At 53.9% G+C, this 20,152-nt stretch overlaps 1 protein-coding gene across 1 annotated transcript in view; it reads right to left on the reverse strand.

Annotated features, from left to right (window-relative positions):
- Positions 1–12,309: 12,309 nt before the first annotated feature.
- RTN4RL1 (reticulon 4 receptor like 1) overlaps positions 12,310–20,152 on the reverse strand; it is a 73,502-nt gene continuing 65,659 nt past the window's right edge. Inside the window, exon 2 of the mRNA XM_059148366.1 lies at positions 12,310–18,231. Within this exon, the coding sequence (XP_059004349.1) occupies positions 16,907–18,231 (1,325 nt within the window). The 3' untranslated portion in view covers positions 12,310–16,906. The remainder of the gene's footprint in view (positions 18,232–20,152) is intronic.

Below are 20,152 nucleotides of genomic sequence, written 5' to 3' on the forward strand. Positions count from 1 at the left end.
CTCCTCGGAGGACTTTCAGCCTTTCCCCACCTTCCAGCCCCCAGGCGGAGGAGACAGACTGTTCCTTCACGCTCCAGGGCAAGCTGCAGGCAGGTGGGGAGGGCTCTGCACAGATCTGGGCTCAGATCCCTTACCTTCTACTACTTAGCTGACCTCAGAACTCCTCCCCTCGCATACAAGCCACAGGTGACTACAATACAGGCCTTTCAGGTAGGTCGTGAGGATTAAAAATAATATACTTAAAGCACCTAGCAGATAGTGGTCTAAATTCCCAGCCTGCGGTGCTGGTTGTGGAATCATGGAATCATGGAAACTCCTCCAGCGGGTCTGGCCACAGCTGCCCTGTGACCCCTGGGGAGATATTTTCATCCCCTCAACTGATTGGAATGAGACAGGTTCTAAGAGCCTGGTGGTGACCTTCATCTCTAGAGTTCCTGAAGGCAAATCTGGGACAGTGGGTGTGGATAGCCTTATAGGTAGGTCACTTTTGACTCAACTGAAGGAAGTGTTTTCTAATTATTAGAACCAACCAATGACATAATAGGTCACTTTAGAATATAATGACTTCCATCCCTTTTCAATTAAGAAAAGGCTGGTAAACACTTGCAAAGCCCCTGTAGAGGAGATGTCCTATGCTTGGCCTTTGCAACTCAAGGCTCCCGGGTGAGGACAGTTGGTGAGCAGGTATACCCTGGCTACACTCGACTTCTGGCTCCTTGGGATGCCCCGTGGGCGAGATGCTCCGTCCTGGTCGGCCATCTTAGAAAATACCTCAGAGACAAGGCTTTAGGGGCTGAGTGACACTCTGAGACCAGGAAATGGTTTTGAAAAGAGTGGCCTGGAAAAGAGAAAGAAAGGAAGGAAGGAAGAAAGGAAGGAGGAAAGAAAGGGAGGGAGGGAGGGGTGTGAGCGAGGGAGAGAGGAAGAAAGAAAGCAGGAAGGAAGGAAGGAAAGAAGGAAGGGAGGGAAGAAAAGAAAAGAAGAGTGATGGCCTGGTTGGAGGAATGGCTCAGTCTCCCTGTGGCTTTGTTAGGGAGCCACAATTGCAGTTGTTCCAAGGGCAGGCAGGGGGTCCAGTGGGAGGAGGACCAGTCGTAGAGAGAAGGCTCTGTCCTGGGAGTTCTCCAGATGGCTTTGGCTGTCAGAGTGGGTCGAACACAAGCTGTCCAAAAGGTATGTCTAAAGGAAATTGGGAATGGGGCCTTATTGGTCAGATCATCCTGGATGTGGGTGGTCTTGAACTCCAGCGACAAGTGTCCTCAGAAGAGAGAAGACATAGATGGGAGCTAGGCCTCCACAAGCCAAGGACACCTTGGATGTCTGAGGCACCTGAGACACCAGGATGGCTGAGGCACGGAACCAGTGTTCCCTCAGAGCCTCCAGAAGGGGACAACCCCTACTGACACCTCGATTTCAGACTTCTGGACAGAATAAGTTGCTGTTGTTTTTAGTCAGCCAGTTTGTGGTTGTTCGGCAGCCCTAGGAAACTCGAACCGCAATTGTTCTACCATCTTGAATTCCCTCGTGCTCTTTCAGCTGGGTCAGTGAGGGGAGCCAGGGGATCACTCATTTTTCCATTGTGTTCTGGGACCAACCGTGATCCTTCATTCCGGGGGGCTCTGCTGCTAGGCTCCTCAGCTCTGTATACTCCCTCGTCTCTATCCCCAAATGCCTCCTGGCATCTGCTTTCTTCCATGTCAGGTAAAATGCTGTTGTATTCTTAATGGCTAGGGTTTTATTGCTTAATGAGGTCTGAGCCACAGCATGAAGGAACACGGGGCCATTAGCACAAGGCCTATGCCCCATGCAAAAAAAGGCACATCACCCACCGGAAGAACATTTCTGAAAATCACCTTAAAAAAAACAAAACAAAACAAAAAAAACGAAGCACCAAGCATTCCATAAACAGCTCTCAGCCGTAGCCTGCCAGCCATAAATTTAATCTGTTCCGACCTGGACACAGCTGTTTCCCCCTCTTTTCTTCAGCATCTTATTCCGAACTGGCAGCAGCCAAGTGCCCATTGTCATTGGCAGTGAGTTTTCATGTTGAAAGACACTTTAATGAGAGAGTTGGCACCACATCGTGCACCTTGGTGGGCATTGTTCCCTCAGCAAAGTTTTTAGCTAACGAGTTTGGGGTTTTTGATCTCAAAAGCACTAGGGAGACAGGCTGGAAGGTCCCGGCGGTGACATCCCTTTGGAGACAAGCATGGGCCGACGCCATTTTCCAGGAGTGGCAGATCTGCCTGAAAGGGGTCTGGAGGCAGGCCCCGCAGGAGGGGTGGGCATGCTGGGCCCTTCCAGCCCACCCACAGCAGCCCCCACCCTCGCTCCTGCCTGCTCCCAGAGAGAACCCCAGAAGCACTGCGTGTGCTTCACTGAGCTATGGTGGCCCACCCCACTTTTCCAGAAGATGCGTTTCTTCTATGTGCAGCCCAGGATTAGCATGGAAATAGAGACATCATTCTTTAGGGGACCTCTGTTGACATCTCCTTCACACATCAGGATTGGGGAATCAGTCCCTGGGCTGTGCTCTGAGGAGAGAGGATACATTTATCCTGTCTCCTGGCAGGTGGTACCCAAGGAGCTCCGGCATTGGACCCTATCGCTACAGAATGTCAAACATTCTGGTCGTTGGCAGATTCTCCCAGCCAGGCTCCAATGTCTGAGGAGCAGCGGCCTTTCTAATTCTTGGGACTAATATGAACCTTTAAACCTTTTGCTCTTCTTTTTTTTAAATTTTTTTATTTTTTATTTTTTTTGTCCCCTTCCTTTTCATATTCCTTTCTGTCTGTGTGAAAGCACTAAGCACTGAATGCTGCTAAAAATGAAGGGAGCTGTCAAAAGTCAGAATGGAAGGGAAAAATCAAAGTCACCCCCAGCGGCAAAAGCTGAAAGGCGCGTCGTGACCCGTCCCCACTCCTCAGTGGGATGGAGAACGCGCCAGCCTGATGGCCGCCAGTCTACAGCCCCGTGCGGTGGTGAGGGGCGCGGGGCCCAGGGTACTACCCAGTCGATGCAACATTTAAACTGCTTCCTTGCACACACCTTGCACACCCCTCTGCTTCGCTTCTTAATCATCGGCAGCATTCAACTTCCAAGAAAGCCTCTCTTGCCCACAGAACCCATTCCTCCCCTGTCCCGTGCCCATGCCATGGCCTCACATAGACCACACAGAACATAGAACGTGGGGTGACACGTTGTATGGCAACAGATGGTGGTCTGGGGGTGAGGGTGGCAGTCCCCAGGCTGGGAGGGATGCTGGCGGAGAGCAGGTCTCCTCCACTGGAAGGCAGGGCACCTGTAATGGAGTCATCGGTGGTGGCACAGGGAGGGGGGCTGGAGGGAGAGGCAGGAAGCTGCAGCACGAAGTGTCAATATGATGATTGTTGTCTCTTTCACGGGAAGTAAATAAATCAGCTCCATGTAGATTCACAAGGAGGCTGCTGATGCTGTGTACTTACACGGCGTCCTGAGCCTGGCCTCTTCGGAGACGTTGATTCATGTAGCTGTCCAGCACCCTCGGAGGGTGGCGGTGGGAGAGTTATTATCCCTCCTCTAAAGCAAGGGGCCGAGAAAGGCTAAGAGGCGACGAGCTGGGAGTGGAAGACGGCGGTCCTAGCAGCACGGTCGTGCGCGTGTCCCTGCCACTAGATCATGCTCCACTTAGAAGCAAGTAATTGTCAGGTAACCTATTTTTCGGGGGCTAATTTCAGCATATGAGGACTTTGTCTCCTCCGTATCTTTCTTTGCCTGAAAAATGTATGATTTTATGGAGCAGGAAAGGATGATGATAACCAGGTGCCACGCGCGTTTGGGGAACGAGGGTTCAGGTGTGAGAGAGCAGCAGGAGGGGACTCAGCCCAGTGCCCAGCCCCCAGCCCCACCTGAACGGATTCCCTTCAGTACATGGATGAACACTCGGAAGGGGAAAATGGGTTGTCTATGCGGAATCGTAAGGCTTATGGCCCTAGGTTTCATGAAAATGTGGACCCGAAATTATTTTCTCATTAGGAATGTGTTGACCAAGTGTCCCAAGGAAGGGCTGTGCCTGGGAGAAGTAGCCAGATGCTTCGGCTGTGGGTTCTGCTCCTCAGCCATGCTGAGGCAGGGGAACAGCAGCTGGGTTTGCACATGGTGGGGGAGTGCATGAGTCTTGGCGGCAACCCCCACCCCCTCCCACCCTCAGCGTGCTCAGCCCTGTCTGTAGGATGGGGAAAACCGGGAAGTGAGGAAGGGAAGAGATTCAGACACAGGAGGGGCAGCGCCTTGGGACAAGTCTCTGCAGAGCTTGTGCCGTGCGCTGGACTGTCCAGGACTCTCTGGTCCCACCAGCTCTCCCCACGGCTGACAACGGGAGGTGAGAGTAGACAAGGTTGCTTGCTGGAGGAGTTCCGTCCCATGCGTTACCAGGGCGCAGCGAATGGAGGGAACTGCCTGCCTTGTCCCCAAAGGCCAATTTCCTCCAGCACCAGCCAGAGTGCAGAGCCCGCACCAAGTCCCACGTGTCAAGGGGGTTGTGGCTCGGCATCTCAACCTTGGCCGGGCAGATGGAAGCCCACCAGCATTTCCGGGCACCCGAAGGAAGACACATCTGGGCATGCCTGCCTGGGCATCACTTCCACCCCTTGTGTGTCCACAGTGGGGAGAGGAAGCCAAAGCAAGCCCTGTCCCTGTTTACTGAGCCCAAAGTAGCAGGGCCCAGACTGTGGGGATAGAAGGAAACGTGTTTCGCACTGGTGCAGATACTTGTCACCAGGAGAGCTATATGACGGGCAACTGCTCCCCCCTTTCCACGCCTCCCCTTCGTTCTCTCCCTTCTCCTCCCCATCTCCTCTTTTTCTCACACAGCCTCTCTGCTGAATTCTGCATTGACATCAGCACTTCCAAAAACAACAACAAAGGAAAGTAGGTCACTGGCAGTTCCAGGTCGGAGCTGCGCCCTGGTGTCAGCTGAGTCAGGGGTTCGGCCCATCTCATGGACAGAGGGATGCCCCCAAACTTGCAAATGGAGTTGGTTTGTCTTGCATTCTTAGGTGGAAGGGTAGGAATGGGCACCCATACTGTGTGTTTGCACCCTGGCTCACGGGTGGGTACTGAGGGCAACACTCCACACATTCAGTGTTGACATTCAAGGGACCTGGGGTACACGCACCTGGTCCGGTCAGTTGGGGGGCCAACCTGCAGATACACACGTTTATTCCCACACACGTAGGTTCACAGGCCCAACAGCCCTGCCTTCTCTGCCCTGTTCCTCGGGGGCTTCACACATAAGATTTCCTCTGCTCTCTCTGCTCGTGGAACTCCCAGTTCTACTTGAAAGATTACCCAACACGCTAATTGGGACTCCTGCTATGATTAAAAAGAAATTTCAGATTAAAGCCTCCATGCCATAGAGCTCAAGAAGAAAACAGCTCTTTATAAACCCAGCAGGAGCAGACTTTAAGGTTGTTGTTGTTTTTTTTTTTCCCCCTAGCTTGGAAAGAAACTGCTTCTTGCTATTGTTTTGCCCACCAACGAGTCAAGTGCAAATAGCCACCAGGTATGGTCTGAATCATAGAGGGGCACATGTGAAGAGATAAAATTGCACCCCCAAACCCTTTAATGTAACAGCCATAAAGGAGTTATCTCCATAAGCCTAGATCCTGCCTCGGCGAACACCTCTGGTCTCCTGACTTGGGAGTTGCCTCCATTCATTCTGGGTCAGCCTTTGCCCAGGATAAAGCTTTTATGAGCAGCCAGGGTAAGGCGCACATTTCAGTCAAGCTCCCTGAACTGATTAGCTCTGGATGCCCCCAGAGGTGCCTGGAGGAGGGGAGGGGGGTTAAGCTGTGGTCAGTAAGAGGCAGGCACAGGGGCGAAGACTGCACTTCTGAATGATTTCACTTGCAGGGCTGAGCTCATCACACTGATACATCTCGATCTCATTAGCTTGGCCACACTGTACTAGGCCCCCTGGGCATCTTGCCTTTTAAAGTAGGACCTCTTGTTTCAAGAGGGAAAAAGCCCTCCCAACTCCTTTCCTGACCATCAGCCCCAGCTCCCAGCCACCAGTTAAGATTTTAAAATTTTATTTTTATTTTTTTTTAAAGATTGTATTTATTTTATTTGAAAGAGAGAGAGAGAGAGCAAGAGCAAGGGAAGGGGCAGGGAGACAAGCAGACTCCCAGCTCAGCGAGAACCCCACATGCGACTCAATCCCAGATCCAAGATCAGGATCGGAGCAGAAGTCAGACACTCAGCCAACTGAAACTCCCAGGCGCCCCAAGATTTTAAAACTTTAAGGTTGATCTCAAACCCTCCTCAAAAGGGACCACTCTGCTTTATGTAAATAAGTGTCTCCTTAATATTGCCTTCATTAAAAGACCCAAGAAAAGAACATCAGTGTTTGCTGATGGAAAAGTATAACTGTCTTTAAGGGTAATTGGTTAATTATGGCAGATAATTGTCTGCAAATAATGGAGAAGCAGGTAATAAAGAGAAGAGGGGGGCTGTTCAAAGGGGCTCTTGCACAGGTAAGCAGGCCCTGGGGTTGGAGTGGAGTGAGGCTGGGGCTGGGAGGGGGCACTGCCCCAATCCTCCAGGACCGCCATTCGGGTAGCAGTGAAAGTGCAGAAAGAATCTGGAGGGCCTACTTGGCGTGGCCAATGTTTATTTGGCCACCTGGAAACTTTGAGAAGCGACAGACTACCCCAATACCATTAGTTGGGAAAAGATCTTTTCAGGCCATCCCTACCCTCTCCCAACCAAAAACAGGGACGCAGCTCCAGAATAAAGGATTATCTTTAGATTGAATAAATTTGGCTTAATGAAAAGCTCGCTACATTAATATTTCATTGCAAATCTGTAGACTTGCAATCACTGCCTCCCATGGTCTTCGAACTGGCGTTCGCAAACTGCCACTCGCAGGCGCTTTGCTTTGGACCAGGGCCGCCCCTTTCTGGAACAGCGAGGAAGGCAGAGCCCGGCTTTAAAAACGCTGCTGCCGTCTTCTTCTCAGCCCTTGTTTCACTCCCTTTCCCCTTGTGTGAGAGAGTGGAGAAGTAGACAGTTCGGTCAAAGCCAAATGGATTTGAAAAGGACAAACTGGTCAAGAAAGTCTATTTCCACCCCAGCCTTTGTGGCTTTTTCCGCCCAGGTTGCCCTAGCAGCCAGTGACGTCATCCCAATGACAGAGCGCCACCTGTGGGAGAGGGTGGAGAGCTGCCGCGACGCGGAGGGTTACCTGAAGGTTTGCTCTGGCTATGTCTGCACCCCAAGGCTGGAATCCTTCCCAGGGTCTGACGGAACGCTCTCTCTAGAAACCCACACATACCCAGAAGGACTTGCATCAAATTCCAAAAGGTTTCTTTTTTTTTTTTTTTTAAAGATTTTATTTTTTTTATTTATTTATTTGACAGAGATCACAAGTAGGCAGAGAGGCAGGCAGAGAGAGAGAGGAGGAAGCAGGCTCCCCGCTGAGCAGAGAGCCCGATGCGGGACTCGATCCCAGGACCCCGAGATCATGACCTGAGCCGAAGGCAGCGGCTTAACCCACTGAGCCACCCAGGCGCCCCCCAAAAGGTTTCTGGACACACTCTTCCCTCATCCCCCCAACCCCCGCATGGACTCTGGTTAAGGACCCTAAATCTGGGCAAACAATTCTCATCTATCATTTCTCAGTCCAGTGATACATTTACAGTTAAAGTTGTAATATTTCACTCAGAAATATCCAAGCAAAAATGTGATATATCTTATCTTGGTCTCTGTCAGAAGCTTTATTTTATCCTCATCAATGTTGTTTAAATAAAAGAAAACTCTACCTAGGGCACCTGGGTGGCTCAGTTGGTTGAGCAACTGCCTTCCTCTCAGGTCATGATCCAGGAGTCTTAGGATCAAGTCCTGCATCCGGCTCCCAGCTCTATGGGGAGTCTGCTTCTCCCTCTGACCTTCTCTCCTCTCATGTTCTCTCTCGAATAAATAAATAAATAAAGCCTTTAAGAAAGAAAACTCTACCTAAATAGATTAGCCAAAAGTAAATTTAATTGGAAAAGGCAAAACAACATGATGTTATACAAGAAGATACCATTGAGGAAAGCTGGGTGAAGATATACGGACCCTCCCTGTACTTTTTGTTTGTTTGTTTGTTTGTTTCTTATGAACATAGAATTATTTCCAAATAAAAAGTAAGTTTTTTAAAAATGGAAAAGAGGGGCACCTGGGTGACTCAGGTGGTTGAACGTCTGTCTTCTGCTTGGGTCATGGTCTCAGGGTCCTAGGATCAAGACCTGCATCGGGCTCTCTGCTTCCCCCTCTCCCTCTGTCTGCCTCTCTGCCTACTTGTGATTTCTGTCAAATAAATAAACAAAATCTTAATAAATAAATAAATATAAATGGAACAGAGTTGGAGTGCTTGCCTGGCTCAGTGGATAGAGCATGCCACTCTGATCTCAGGGGCATGAGTTCAAATCCCACACTGGGTGTGGAGCCCACTTTAAAAAAAATGAAAGAGTTTTACTAAGATAAATTGTAAAAAGTTACTACATTACCTATGATAAATTAACATATGAACCTAGTGGTTGCCGGTTCACTTTTTAAGCCAATTTGCTATTAGCCAATTTAAAATTGGATACAAAATTTAAAAATTCATTAAAATATTCCAAACAAGCAAAGCAGACATATTTGACTGAAAATTATTTTGATGATTTTAAGTTAATTTTCTAAATGAATGAAAACAATGAAACGAATATACAAATTCCCAGAACAGACTCAAGGTTCACAAAAAACTATGAATCAAGGCTGAAAATCAATGATCAAAGATGCATAAAGCACAAAGAGTTGTCAAAAAGGCAGTCACTTGAGGGGAACAGCCAGGAAGTAGCTGCTTTGTGTTTATACATAGGTACCCCCAGGTGGGAAGACTGTCAGGTTCCAGTAGCTCTAGACCCGCTGTTTTCCTTTCCCATGGTGGGAAGAAATCTCTTCATAGCCCCTGCAGGAGGAAGGACTGGGGGTCAGGGTCTTCCTTCTCTGCCTTCACTATTGGAGTCCACTGTACTTTATGTGGGGTCCTCTCAGAAACAGAGACCCGGGCACAGCTGTCAACCAACCGTTGAGGGCACCTGACTGGCTCACTCTGTGGAGCATGTGAATCTTGATCTTGGGGTTGTGAGTTCAAGCCTGACGTTGGGTGTAGAGATTACTTAAAAATAAAAAGAAAGAAAGAGAGAGAGAAAGAAAGAAAGTGAGAGAAAGAGAGAGAGAGAAAGAAAAGAAGGAAGGAAGGAAGGAAAGAAGGACGGAAGGGAGAAAGGGAGAAAGAGGGGGGAAGGAAGGAAACTGTTGAAACCACGCCGGCCATCTTGGGAATTTCCTGCCACTACACCCCTGTTCTTGGTGGAAAGGAAGGCAGAGAGCAGGGGTTCTGCCAGCTCCTTCACTCACCAGATTGGTGACCCCAGGGACCTAGTTTGGGAAAGTTTAAGGAGTCAGGAGAGCTGAGAACTGCTAGGAAAAAGTTCTGACTTCTTCTCCAGGGCTTTTGTAAATCAGTTACTCTGAGCTTGAAGTTCCTGGGGGTGGGAAGGAAGTGATGGGCCCCTCAGGGTTGATCCCACTCTTCGCCAGGGGTCATGGGGGATGGGGTCTTCCTGAGCCACTGCCTGGGACTTAGAAGACAGGTTTAAATTAGCAGGAATTAGGCCCATTCCTGCATCTGTTAACATGGGCATTCCAGTTCAATCTCCTCAGAGGTGACATTTCCCAGTTAGTTATGGGCTGTGTCTCCCAGGGGACTTAAAAAGAATCAGAAATACCACCCTATTCCCTGGACTTAGGACAGGGAGTGGACGAGAAGGCAGCCTCAGCAAGTCAGGGCTGTAACCCGTCAGGGCTGAGTCCGCTGTGAAAGGCGTGTGCGATCAACGGATAAAGCGTGTGAGCAAGAAGGTCTGGGGGAATGGGCCAGTGGGGGCCCCGGGAAGGCCGCTGCTGGGGCTAGGCCCAGCGTGGGGCTGGCAGGAGAGGAGAAAGGAGCTAATCTAGGAGTCCGGTGCCTGGCGTGCCTCGCCTGTGAGGCAAGAGGGCCGTTCTGTGGGGTGCTGGGGCAGGGGCAGGAAGCACAGCCGGACTGATCTGGGATCAGGGCCACTGGGAGGCATGCGGTTCACAGAGAGCACAGTGGGGCCCACCCGGGGTGGGGCTGTAAGCCCCTTTCCCACAAACTCAGGTCACAGCTGGCAGAGACACAGGTGAGGAGGCGAGCTTGCAGTGGCTTCTGGAAAGAGGGCTGGTGTGGAAATTCAGAAATGCCTGTATCTGAGTCTCACCAAGTGCCAGACGCTCAGTGGCACTTTAAATGCCACAGATAAAAAGTGAGAGACTCTCCAGGTGGCAGGCGAGACGAGAGGTCAGGGACCCGGAGCCTCGGAGGCTCAGACGCCAGGAGGAAGAATAAAAACACCTTGGAGACCCCTGTGACCCTGAGCGTGGGGGCAGAATGTCAATGCAGCCCCGCTGGCCTGCAGCTCTGAGCTGAGGCGTGCGCAGGACAGGCCCAGAATCTGTAGATTAAGGGCTAGTGGCCTCTTCAGAACCGCCACGGTGCCAGGAGCTGGACGAGCCCCTTTAGGGTCAAGGCTCAGTGGGAAACACAGAGGCTCAGTGCTCAGACGACAATGGGTCGCTCGTCACGCCCTTGCCTGTGTCCCTGATGGATGGTCACCATGTGTGGGGAGAATGGGCCCTCTGCCCCTCTTCTAACCAGCCCCCTTGTAATCAAAAGGGGTTGCTATCAGCCGGCAGATAAGCCCATTGCAGATGGGCCCCCTTGTTCCATGGCTTTCCAGGGCCTGGCTGGGCCACTCACGTGCTTGGTGGTCAGATCTGTGGACAGCACACATGTCCCACGCTCAGTCACAGGAGGGACAGTGACAGGAGGTGCTGGCTGAGCAGTGTGCATATGCCTGCAGGTGCAAAATGTTTCTTTCTCTATTGCGCCCTCCTGTCTATCTGTCTGTCTGCATCTCTCCCTGCTCTCTTCGGTGCCTGACAGCCCCATAGGGTTGTGCTTCCTGTCTCCTGGAGACACTGTACGTGCACTCCCTTTGGGGTCTCACTGGGACTTGACCTTCCCCTGCCGGGTCCGTCCGAGACCCCAGTGCTGGCCAGGAGTCCCTCATTGGGTTTGTCCTGCTGGCCCCGCCTCGCCAAAGAAGTCTTACTTGGAGAGGATCCCTTGCATCTCTCTCTCTCTGGCTGGAGCGGTAAGAGGTCACCTGGAGGATCCACATCTTGATTCCAGTCAGCTGCTGTGCAGAGGGCATCACGGTCCTGCCTGTGACTGTCTCCGAACCTGGGCAGGGGAGGGCTCGTGATAAGGGGCCGGTTGCCTGGGAGGTCTCCCACCTGTTTAGGCCCTGAGCACTTGCCTCTCCTCCTTCCTTAGAGCCTGCCCCCTGGGGAAATTGTACTTATAGAGATGGAAGAGTTTCATGCATCTCTCACTTCCTCTCTCTTTCCCGAGGCCCCGAGAGGGAGCGGCAGAAGCCGTGGCTGGCAGGGCCCCCCTGAGACGCCTGGGTCTGCATGGAGCCTCAGCCAATTTGGAAAGCACGGTGACCCAAGCAGGTGTTGCAGCGGTCGTGTCAAATTCTGCCGTTCAGGCGTGCCATCAGTGTGCACACACAGAAATCCATGACACAAAAGGCCCAGCCTTCCCCACCCCGCCGGTGCTTAGAAACTCCCGGCTCTAATGAGAAACGAGAGCTGAAAGGAGAGAGGTGGGGGGCTAGGCCACATCAGTGCAGGCTGGAGCCGGATCTCGGAGGAGGCCGACCCACTTCTTTTGGAGGTAAAGGGCCCTGTGGACCAGTCCGCCGAAATGTCACTTGAATTAGCCACTGTGACCCACACAGGGGGCTCCTTTGTCCTCCTCTCTCCCTCGTTACTCTGGGAGGGAGGCCTGTCCACACAGCACCCCTAGCTACTCCCTTTGCTTTCCCCTGGGGCTTCCCTGGTCCCCTCACCCAGGGGTTTGGGGCCATAAACCTTCCTGATTTATGGCCATAAACCTTCCTGATTCCAGCAGCCCCCTTGAACGAGACAGGCGAGGACATCGAGGAGGAAGGTACAGGTGGGTACGCCTGGCGCTGAGCCTCCCTTTTTGATTGTGTGGTGAGTTACTTAGCCAACAATAGATGTTTATGTGTATTTTTTTAGAGCTTGTATTTATTAACAGCCTGCAAAGGGGAGACCGCGATATTGGTCCTGAAAGCACAGTGAGTTGAAAGGGACAATTAGGGGAGCAGAAAGAGATATGGAGCCTGGAGCTGTAAAAGATATTTTAATGTGCAATCAAAGGGTTCTTAAGATAGTTTCCAAGTAGACAGAAGGTATAAGAAAATTGGCCCATTACAAGCTGATAGTGGGGGATCGGTGACACAGGGTGGAACAACGGCTGATGTGTGAAACTCCCACTGGAGGAAAGTGAGTCCGGAGAGCCAAACTGGGAGGAGACGAGCCAGAATGTCACCACGGCTGGGTCAGCGGGCTCAGCAGCATGGCTTGACCCGGATCCAGTCGAAATGTACACGGACTTCAGTCAATCAAACAATGTGCAAAGGGAAAGGCTGGCATCCTCCAGGTCGAGCTGGAGTAGGGCCCTGAGGAGCCGGGTCCTGGAGGTGAGTTCTGGCCAGTGACATGTGGGGACAGCCTGGGCAGTTGGTGAGCCTTGGAGAGATTTGCTGCCGGGCCCAGGGAGCCCTCCCAGCAAACTTGCTCTCTCTGACCCCTGGGCCCTGCCTCTTGTCCTCCAAGAAGCTTTCCTGCCCACCCCCCCACTCCCTGGCTCTCTCAAACTTGCCAATAGGCCTTCTAGAATCGCGTTCATCACAGTGGCAGAGTGCTGGGTGATTAGTTAGGTGACAAGTAAACATTTGCTAAATGGGATTCTTGGCTCCCTGGTAATGAACAGCCCCTAGCAGGAGAAAATAAGGGGGAGATGATGTCTGGAGGGTTCTGGGGGTTGCCAGGGGTCAGCCAAAGGGGGCACAGGTAGCGGTGGCAAGCCTGGAGGCAAGGGAGGGGCTGAGGTCTGAGCCCTGCGTGGAGGGGAAAGGAGGAAGCACGGGGGGTAAAACGGCTCTGGGATACTTTCCGGGCCTGGAAGCAGCAGGTGTCTGGGAATGGGACTGTGGCCCAGGCAGATTTCCAGGGAGCGCTCCAGCATGCTGGCACGAGGGAAGGATCTGGCTGAGCAGAAGAGGCAAGTTAGGATGATGAAACCCACTGTTGAGGAACATTGGCAAGCACGCCACGAGTGGGGACGCGTGCTCGGAAAGACGCTGGGGGTGTGGGGTAGGGAAGAAGACCGCAGAGGGGAGCCGTACCGCCACTGCAGAGTCAAGGCCAAGTCCCTGAGTAGGGTTCCCCCAACCTTCTCCTTGCCAGGCTCGCCTCCCACGCCCACCACCCCTCACAGGGTTCCCAGTCCTCAACTCCTAGCTCTCTGCCGATATCCCAAACCAGCACGATGCTGCTGTTAACCCTCCAGCCTTCTGCCTCGAATACTCCCCGCACTCTTCTTTGGCCACCTCCTCATCCTGTTAGAGCCATCAGGTGTCACCCTCACCTGGAAGTCCTCCTGGACTGTCCTCACCTCAGTTGACTTTCTCATGGTGGGGGAAGGGCCACTACCAGAGGCACCAATCACATACCTGTTTCCACATCTAGCCTTGCACTCCTCATAGGAGAGTCACATCTTCCCACTTTTATGTCCCAAGAGCCTGCGCCAACGGCGGGCACATGTAGGCCTTTGATCAGCACTTGTTGAAGGGAAAGAGCTGAGCGAAGATGGCAGAGGGGTGACCCTGTTAGGAACAGAGGAGGAGGACAGGATTCCCAGGGGCAAGAAGCCACATCTCCAGGCCCTAACCCACCCAGGAGGAATGCTGCGTCTGGTGACCAGAGAGGTCTAGCCCCTGGCTTGTCAACTTGCTCTGGTGCTTTGGGCAATGGTGCCATCGTTCCTGTGTGGCCTGTGAGCTGCTGAGTGACAAGTGATGTCATTCACGATAGAGCCGCTTTCATTCCCGCTACCTCTTAGAGGAGAAAGCTGCTAAAAATACACCCGCCGTCCTGGGCCCCTCTGCCTTGCCTCTAATAACAATCGGCAGCCAGAGACCGAGCTGCACTTGACAGAGGCGGTCATTTATAAAACATTAGCATTTCTTGTACTGACATTTCACTTTCATATTGCAGGACTTACTAAGTCTGTTTAAAAAAATTTAATAAAGTGTTTGGACTCTTGATTTTCCCACTGAGGGCTTTGCTGTCTGACGCTGGAAATGAAATCAACAACAGGACAACATCCTCGGGTTCCGAGGGACAGCCAGGCCCCGGCACCGGCCTGGGGAAGAGCAGGCGGGCAGCGGGAGAGCATGTGTTTTGCTCTGCCATCCCCGCGCTCCTGTTAGTGCAGGTTTCAAGCCTTGTACAGAGGAAGATTGTTCAGTCCCACCTGAAAACCCAGCTCTCCCCTCTCTACTGAGGAGAGAACTGCCTCATTTCTCTGAAGCGAGAGGGGCAGGTGCAGCCCCCAGACCCTCTCTGCTGCTGTCTCAGTGGATCCCTGGCCTCCTGGGAAGCCCTCTGGGCCCCAGGAACTGGCAGCTCCCTTCCGGCCACTCCTGAGGCCCTGAAGAATCCACAGCTCAGCTGCCGCGGGTGCGGCTTTTGGGAACCAGCCAGGAAGGACCCTGGACCAGCCTGGTCCAGAAAGAGCCGCAGAGACTGGGCCGATCCACAGCCAGGGTGTGGGAAGTGAGTCATGTTCCGTGAGGGTGAGGGAAGAACCCTAGAACGGAGAACGTGTGTGTGTGTGTGTGCGTGTGTTCGCATGTGTGTGCACACAGGCATCCCAGTGAGTCAGCGTGCCCCTGCCCCATATGGCTCCTCCCGCCAGCAAACACGCTGTGCCCGGCCAGGCTCGCCCACCCCACAAAAGCCTGCGATCTGCCACCACTTCAGGAATGTAGGGTTAGGAAATGAGAAACAGGGTTCTTGTCCAAGAGAAATTTTTTTATTATTGTTTTTCTCTTTTCATTGGATTCGGTGTTTCTTGCTCCTCACACACATCCTCTCTGGTGGGGAATTCAGGTTTGGGCAGAGCTCAGAGGAGATGGTACCCAGCGGGGCCCTGGCCGGCAGCATGGCCAACCTTGACTGGAGCCGCTGTCCCCTGACTGGGCTTGCCTGTTCCATGCCCTGCACACATCCCCACTCTTGACCCCTGAGTCTGGCCCCCTCCGCCACCGCCGCAGGTCCCTGGGCATCTTCAGAAGGGTCAGGAGGGAGGGGGCCTCCGTAACGCAGAAATGCCTGAGATGGTTCTTGAAATGCCCTCTTTGTTCCCCTTCTGCTAAGGCCACCTGATGCTTTCCCTCCTGCCACCGAGCACAGGACTCTTGCTGGGCTGGCCATCAAAGAGCCTCAAGGAAAAATTCAGCAGCTGAGCTGTGCTGGAGTCCTGGGCTCATGCCCGGAGTTTCCCCAGCCTGTCCAGACCATCACTGGCAAAAATGCTAGGCCAACGGACGATGACACTGCCCAGCCTCTTGGGCTAACACTGTGGTTGCTGCCTGCCCGTCGCAAAAAAAAAAAAAAGACCCAGAGCCCCTCCTGGTTCCCTTCTCCATCAAGCTCTCCCCTAGGGCCTGGCTCCCTGATGTCCCATGAGCTGCTTCTCACTTCTCGCCTCTGACAACGACCCCTGGTACAGTGGGGGTGATGGGGTGCTCTGGGGTGGCAGCCGGACTTGTGTTGCATATAAAAACAAGGCGATGCTCTAAACATCGAAGAAGATTGGTCCCCTGAAGTGATTCTTGCTGCCTCCCCTTCTTCTCCCTGGCCCTTCCCATTGACACTTTGCCCTAGATCCTGCCAAGACCAGGTTATGACGGGGACTGTCATTGCCAGGTTGGGATTCTAGACAAAAACCCTACAACTCTTCTCTTGCTAGAAATCACCAATACAACCCTTAGTTCAACAGATATAGTTTTCTGTATAGTTTATAAACATGAGAAGACATACAATTTGGTAGGGGGTGGGGAGGGGCCCTGTGCATGTGTGTGGACAGTGTGTGTGTATATATATATATATATATACATGTATATATATATAAGTTGACTTAGTTATAAGTCAAGTTATAAGTCAAGTTTAGTTACAAGTCAAGTTATAACTGCACCTCCTGTGAGAGCCTCACTGCATTTGATGCAGTTCTGAATTTCAGCCTCTGATGATCTTTCCTTTGGTAATTGGTTCTTGGAGCCCAGCAGCTGGGCCTGGGTCTGCCAGGGTTGCCTGAGACATCAGGAATGAGAGGCGTTCCCCCCGGGGTGAGAGACTAAGGGCTGGAGTGAGGACAGGTTGACTCTGTGGCCTCAGGCAAGGGCCAAAATGCCACCTGCTCCTGTGCTCCCAGATGGCTGGACCACCCAGCCTCTTGGGTGAGCCTCGTCTGTTCTCCTCTGAGTCTCGCTTCCTCCAGGATTGGCAGGGCCCTTCAGACCTCTCCAGTGACTGGGATTCCACAGAGCCTAGCTCCTGGGGGGGGGGGGGGCAGGGGGCACTGTCCCATTGTTGCTAATGAAGGATTCATTTTGCGTGCTTTAACTGCCTTGCTGGATGGATGCTGTCTGCGGGCGCTTGCCAGGGCCTGGCCGGGACAGCTGGATGTGATGCCCTTCCCACTTTGGGGCTGTACACTTTGGGTTTTATAATCCACGGGGCAGGGCCCAGACAGCAGCTGAAGCCTTTACCAGCCTTTGCCTGAAACCCAGCAGACCCTCCGCTTGTTCAAAAAAAGAAAAGAGATTCTGTTCCTTGGTGGACCTGTGGCAGTGCTGGGTGCTGGCGGCCCAGGTCCTCAGCGAAGAGTGACCACCAGCCCCAGTATCCAGGCCAGCAGGGAGGCTCCCAGGGAACTGCCCGAAGAGGCCTGCTGCACCCCGCTGGGGGCACGGATGGGGGTCCTGCGGGCACACTTGCCCTTCCTCTTGGGCCGGGCGGTGGGCATGATGTCAAAGCTGAACTTGTGCTGGTAGTCAGGGGCGTAGTCCTGCAGCTCGTGGGCCTGCTTCCCAGCGCCCGCCTTGGATACCTGGTTGCGATTCCTGTGGCTGGTGCAGTTCTTGCCGGGCTTCCTGTAGCCTGGGCGGGAGCCCGGCAGGTGGCCATGCGGGTGGCCCCTGTCCCTGGCCGGGCCGCGGGGCGGGTAGTGCTCCTTGCGAGCGGCCCTGTCGGTGGTGGTGAGCGTGTGCGACTTGATCTGGTGCGGCGAGGCTGGCCCCGTGCAGTTCCGGAAGTCCTCGGCCCTCAGCAGCTTCAGGTCCTGGCCTTGGCGCGCCTCGGGGGAGGCGCAGGGGACCGCAGAGCTGGAGCCGCGGAACCTCCGCAGCCATTCCCACAGCGAGTGCGCCCGGCAGCCGCAGTCCCAGGCATTCCCGTTGAGGCGGAGGAACTCCAGGGCTCCCAAGGGCGCCAGGCAGTCGCCCTGCAGCTCCGACAGGCTGTTGTTGAAGAGAAAGAGGGTGGTCAGCCGGTGGAGGTCGTGGAAAGCCTTGTGGTGGACCCACTGCAGCTGGTTCTCGTGCAGCAGCAGCCGGTCCAAGTTCACCAGTCCCCGGAATGTGTCCTGGCCCAGGCTCCACAGCTTGTTGCCATGGAGGAACAGGTGGCTGAGGTTGACCAGGTCCACGAAGATGTCGTCCTGGAGGTACTCGATGTGATTGTCCTGCAGGTAGAGGTACTGCAGGCTGTGCAGCCCGCTGAAGATGCCTGCGGGTAGGGCGCTGAGCCCGCACTTGTAGAGGTAGAGGGCGTGCAGCTTCACCAGGCCCTGGAAGGTCTCCGGCGCCAGCGTCCGCAGCTGCCGGTTGTCGCCAAGGTCCAGCTCCTCCAGGTGCACGAAGCCCTCGAAGGTGTTGGGATCAATGAAGGTGATGTTGTTGGAGTAGATCCACAGGGTGACCATAGCCGGGCTGAAGTGGCCCTGCTGGAGGACGGTGATGCGGTTGTTCTGCAGGAAGATGCGTTCGCTGTCCTCCGGGATGCCCTCGGGGATGGCGGCGAAGTTGTGCGCCTGGCAGCTGACCGTCATGGGTGCCGGGTAGCACACGCAGTCACGCGGGCAGCCGCCGCCCAGGGGCAGCTCCCCAGCCAGCAGCAGCAGCAATAGTTCCACACAGCACCCTGGCGGGGGGGGAATGGAGAGGGGAGAGAGAGCACAGCCAGGTCAGGGGTGTCTCGGGGAGGCGGGGGACGGAAGGGCGCACCATTCCCCCACCCCTTGGCAGGGCTCTGTCCTGGGCTGTGCCCAACTCAGCGGTCTGGGGTGGCAGCCCTCTGTGGGAGGTTCCTGCTGGGAGGAAGGCGGGGGTCAGGCCCAAGCGGGGCCCTCACGCGGCGACAGATGACACTCTGGCGCTCCACCCCCGCGGAGGGGGCCAACCGCAGGCCCCGCAGCTAGGGAGCTCAGGGACGCGCACCGGAACGTACCTTATAGTCCCGCCCCAAGCCCTGCCCCGCCCCCAGACTCCCACGGGCGTGCTGGGGTGGGGGATCCTCTCCCAGCTCTGCCATTTACTGTATAACAGCACATGAACAGGTACTGATTCAGACTCCTGGTCTAACAAAGTAAATATATGGAGGACTGAAGAGTCCTTTAACTTTTTTTTTTTTCCCCAATATTTTATTTATTTGACAGAGAAAGACAGTGAGAGAGGGAACACGAGCACGGGAGTGGAAGAGGGAGAAGCAGGGAGCCCGAGGCAGGGGCTCCATCCCAGGACTCCGGGATCATGACCTGAGCCGAAGGCACATGCCCAAAGACTGAACAAGGCAGATGCCTAACGACTGAGCCACCCAGGCGCCCTAAGTCTTTTAGCGTCTTCTTAATAACAAGGCATGCATGCAAGACACCAAAGTTCATCTCAAAAGCTGTCTTATTTAGGGTGCCTTCTGTGTCCTCAAATACGTGACAGCGCTCTGTGACTCAGTTTCCTCATTTCTAAATAGTACTGGTGTTCCTTGCGGCACTGGGAGGATGTGCTAAGGGAACACGTGTGAAGGCTGGGGGGAGACACCAGGGCTGCCTGGTTTTGGGGCCCCCCCTATCTGGTCCATCTTCTGGCCCCTCCCCTCTCCGCATCTCACTCCCAGGCTGTGTCCTCCCGGCTGGTGGTTGCAAACAAGGCTTTGCCTCTCCACCGTCCGGAGCATTTCCTCTGTAGCTTCCCTCTAATTGGGCATTAATTAGGCATTCGTTAATGGATCCTTAAAATAATTTATTTTCGGATGTGTCCAGCCTGTGGTCGGATAATAGCCCCGTGCTCATTATCCGAGAGGCCTCATTATAGACGATCATCATTACCTGCCTTTTTCCAGGGTCGCAGCTGCCCCAGGCTGCCCGGCAGGCGCGCCGGCGAGCAAGGACAGGCTCCAGGCCGGTAACCCCCACCCTGCAGGGCCAGGCGGCCATCTCGTCCGTCCCTGCCCAGGTTTGGCCTCTTGCCCGTCCCTTCCAGCTTGGCCAGCCGGGCCTCTAGGGAGAAGGCCAGGCCCTGGGGCAGCTCAGCTGATTCCTGCTGTCAGCTCTGCATGTAGAAAGAACTCACACTCCTGGCCGCTCTCCGACCGGCCTGCTCCCAGCCTCACCCGGGCCACTAGGCCAGGCTCCCAGGCCTGCTGCTGGCCCAGCCTCCTGGCCAGTCTCAGGCAGGCCCAGCCGCCACTGCCACCCCCTCATTCCCGGCAGAAACAGCATCGTAAATTAGTGACAGTTCCCAGCTGTTGGGAGTTATGGGCTCCCAGAGAGTGGCAGCTGCTTCCCGTCCCCCTGTAATCACCCGGCTTCCACCGAACGTTTTCAACATAAAAATCATCGCATATAATTTCGTTTTTGCATAATTGGGTTCGGTTGCGATTTCAGAGCAATTATGACCTCGGTGGCGGTGGCGGTGGTGGCAGTGCAGCTGTAAGGACCCTTTCCGGGCCGGGCCATGCTCTAGGTGGTTCCTGCAGTGTCTTCAGTCATCACCACCACTACATGGCCTGCAGGCCTCAGCCTCAGTTTCCCTCTCTGTAACATGAGTAGGAGGTGATTGCTTTGCCA

The sequence above is a fragment of the Mustela lutreola genome, chromosome 15, assembly GCF_030435805.1.
Source record: "Mustela lutreola isolate mMusLut2 chromosome 15, mMusLut2.pri, whole genome shotgun sequence".
Classification (NCBI taxonomy): Eukaryota; Metazoa; Chordata; class Mammalia; order Carnivora; family Mustelidae; genus Mustela; species Mustela lutreola.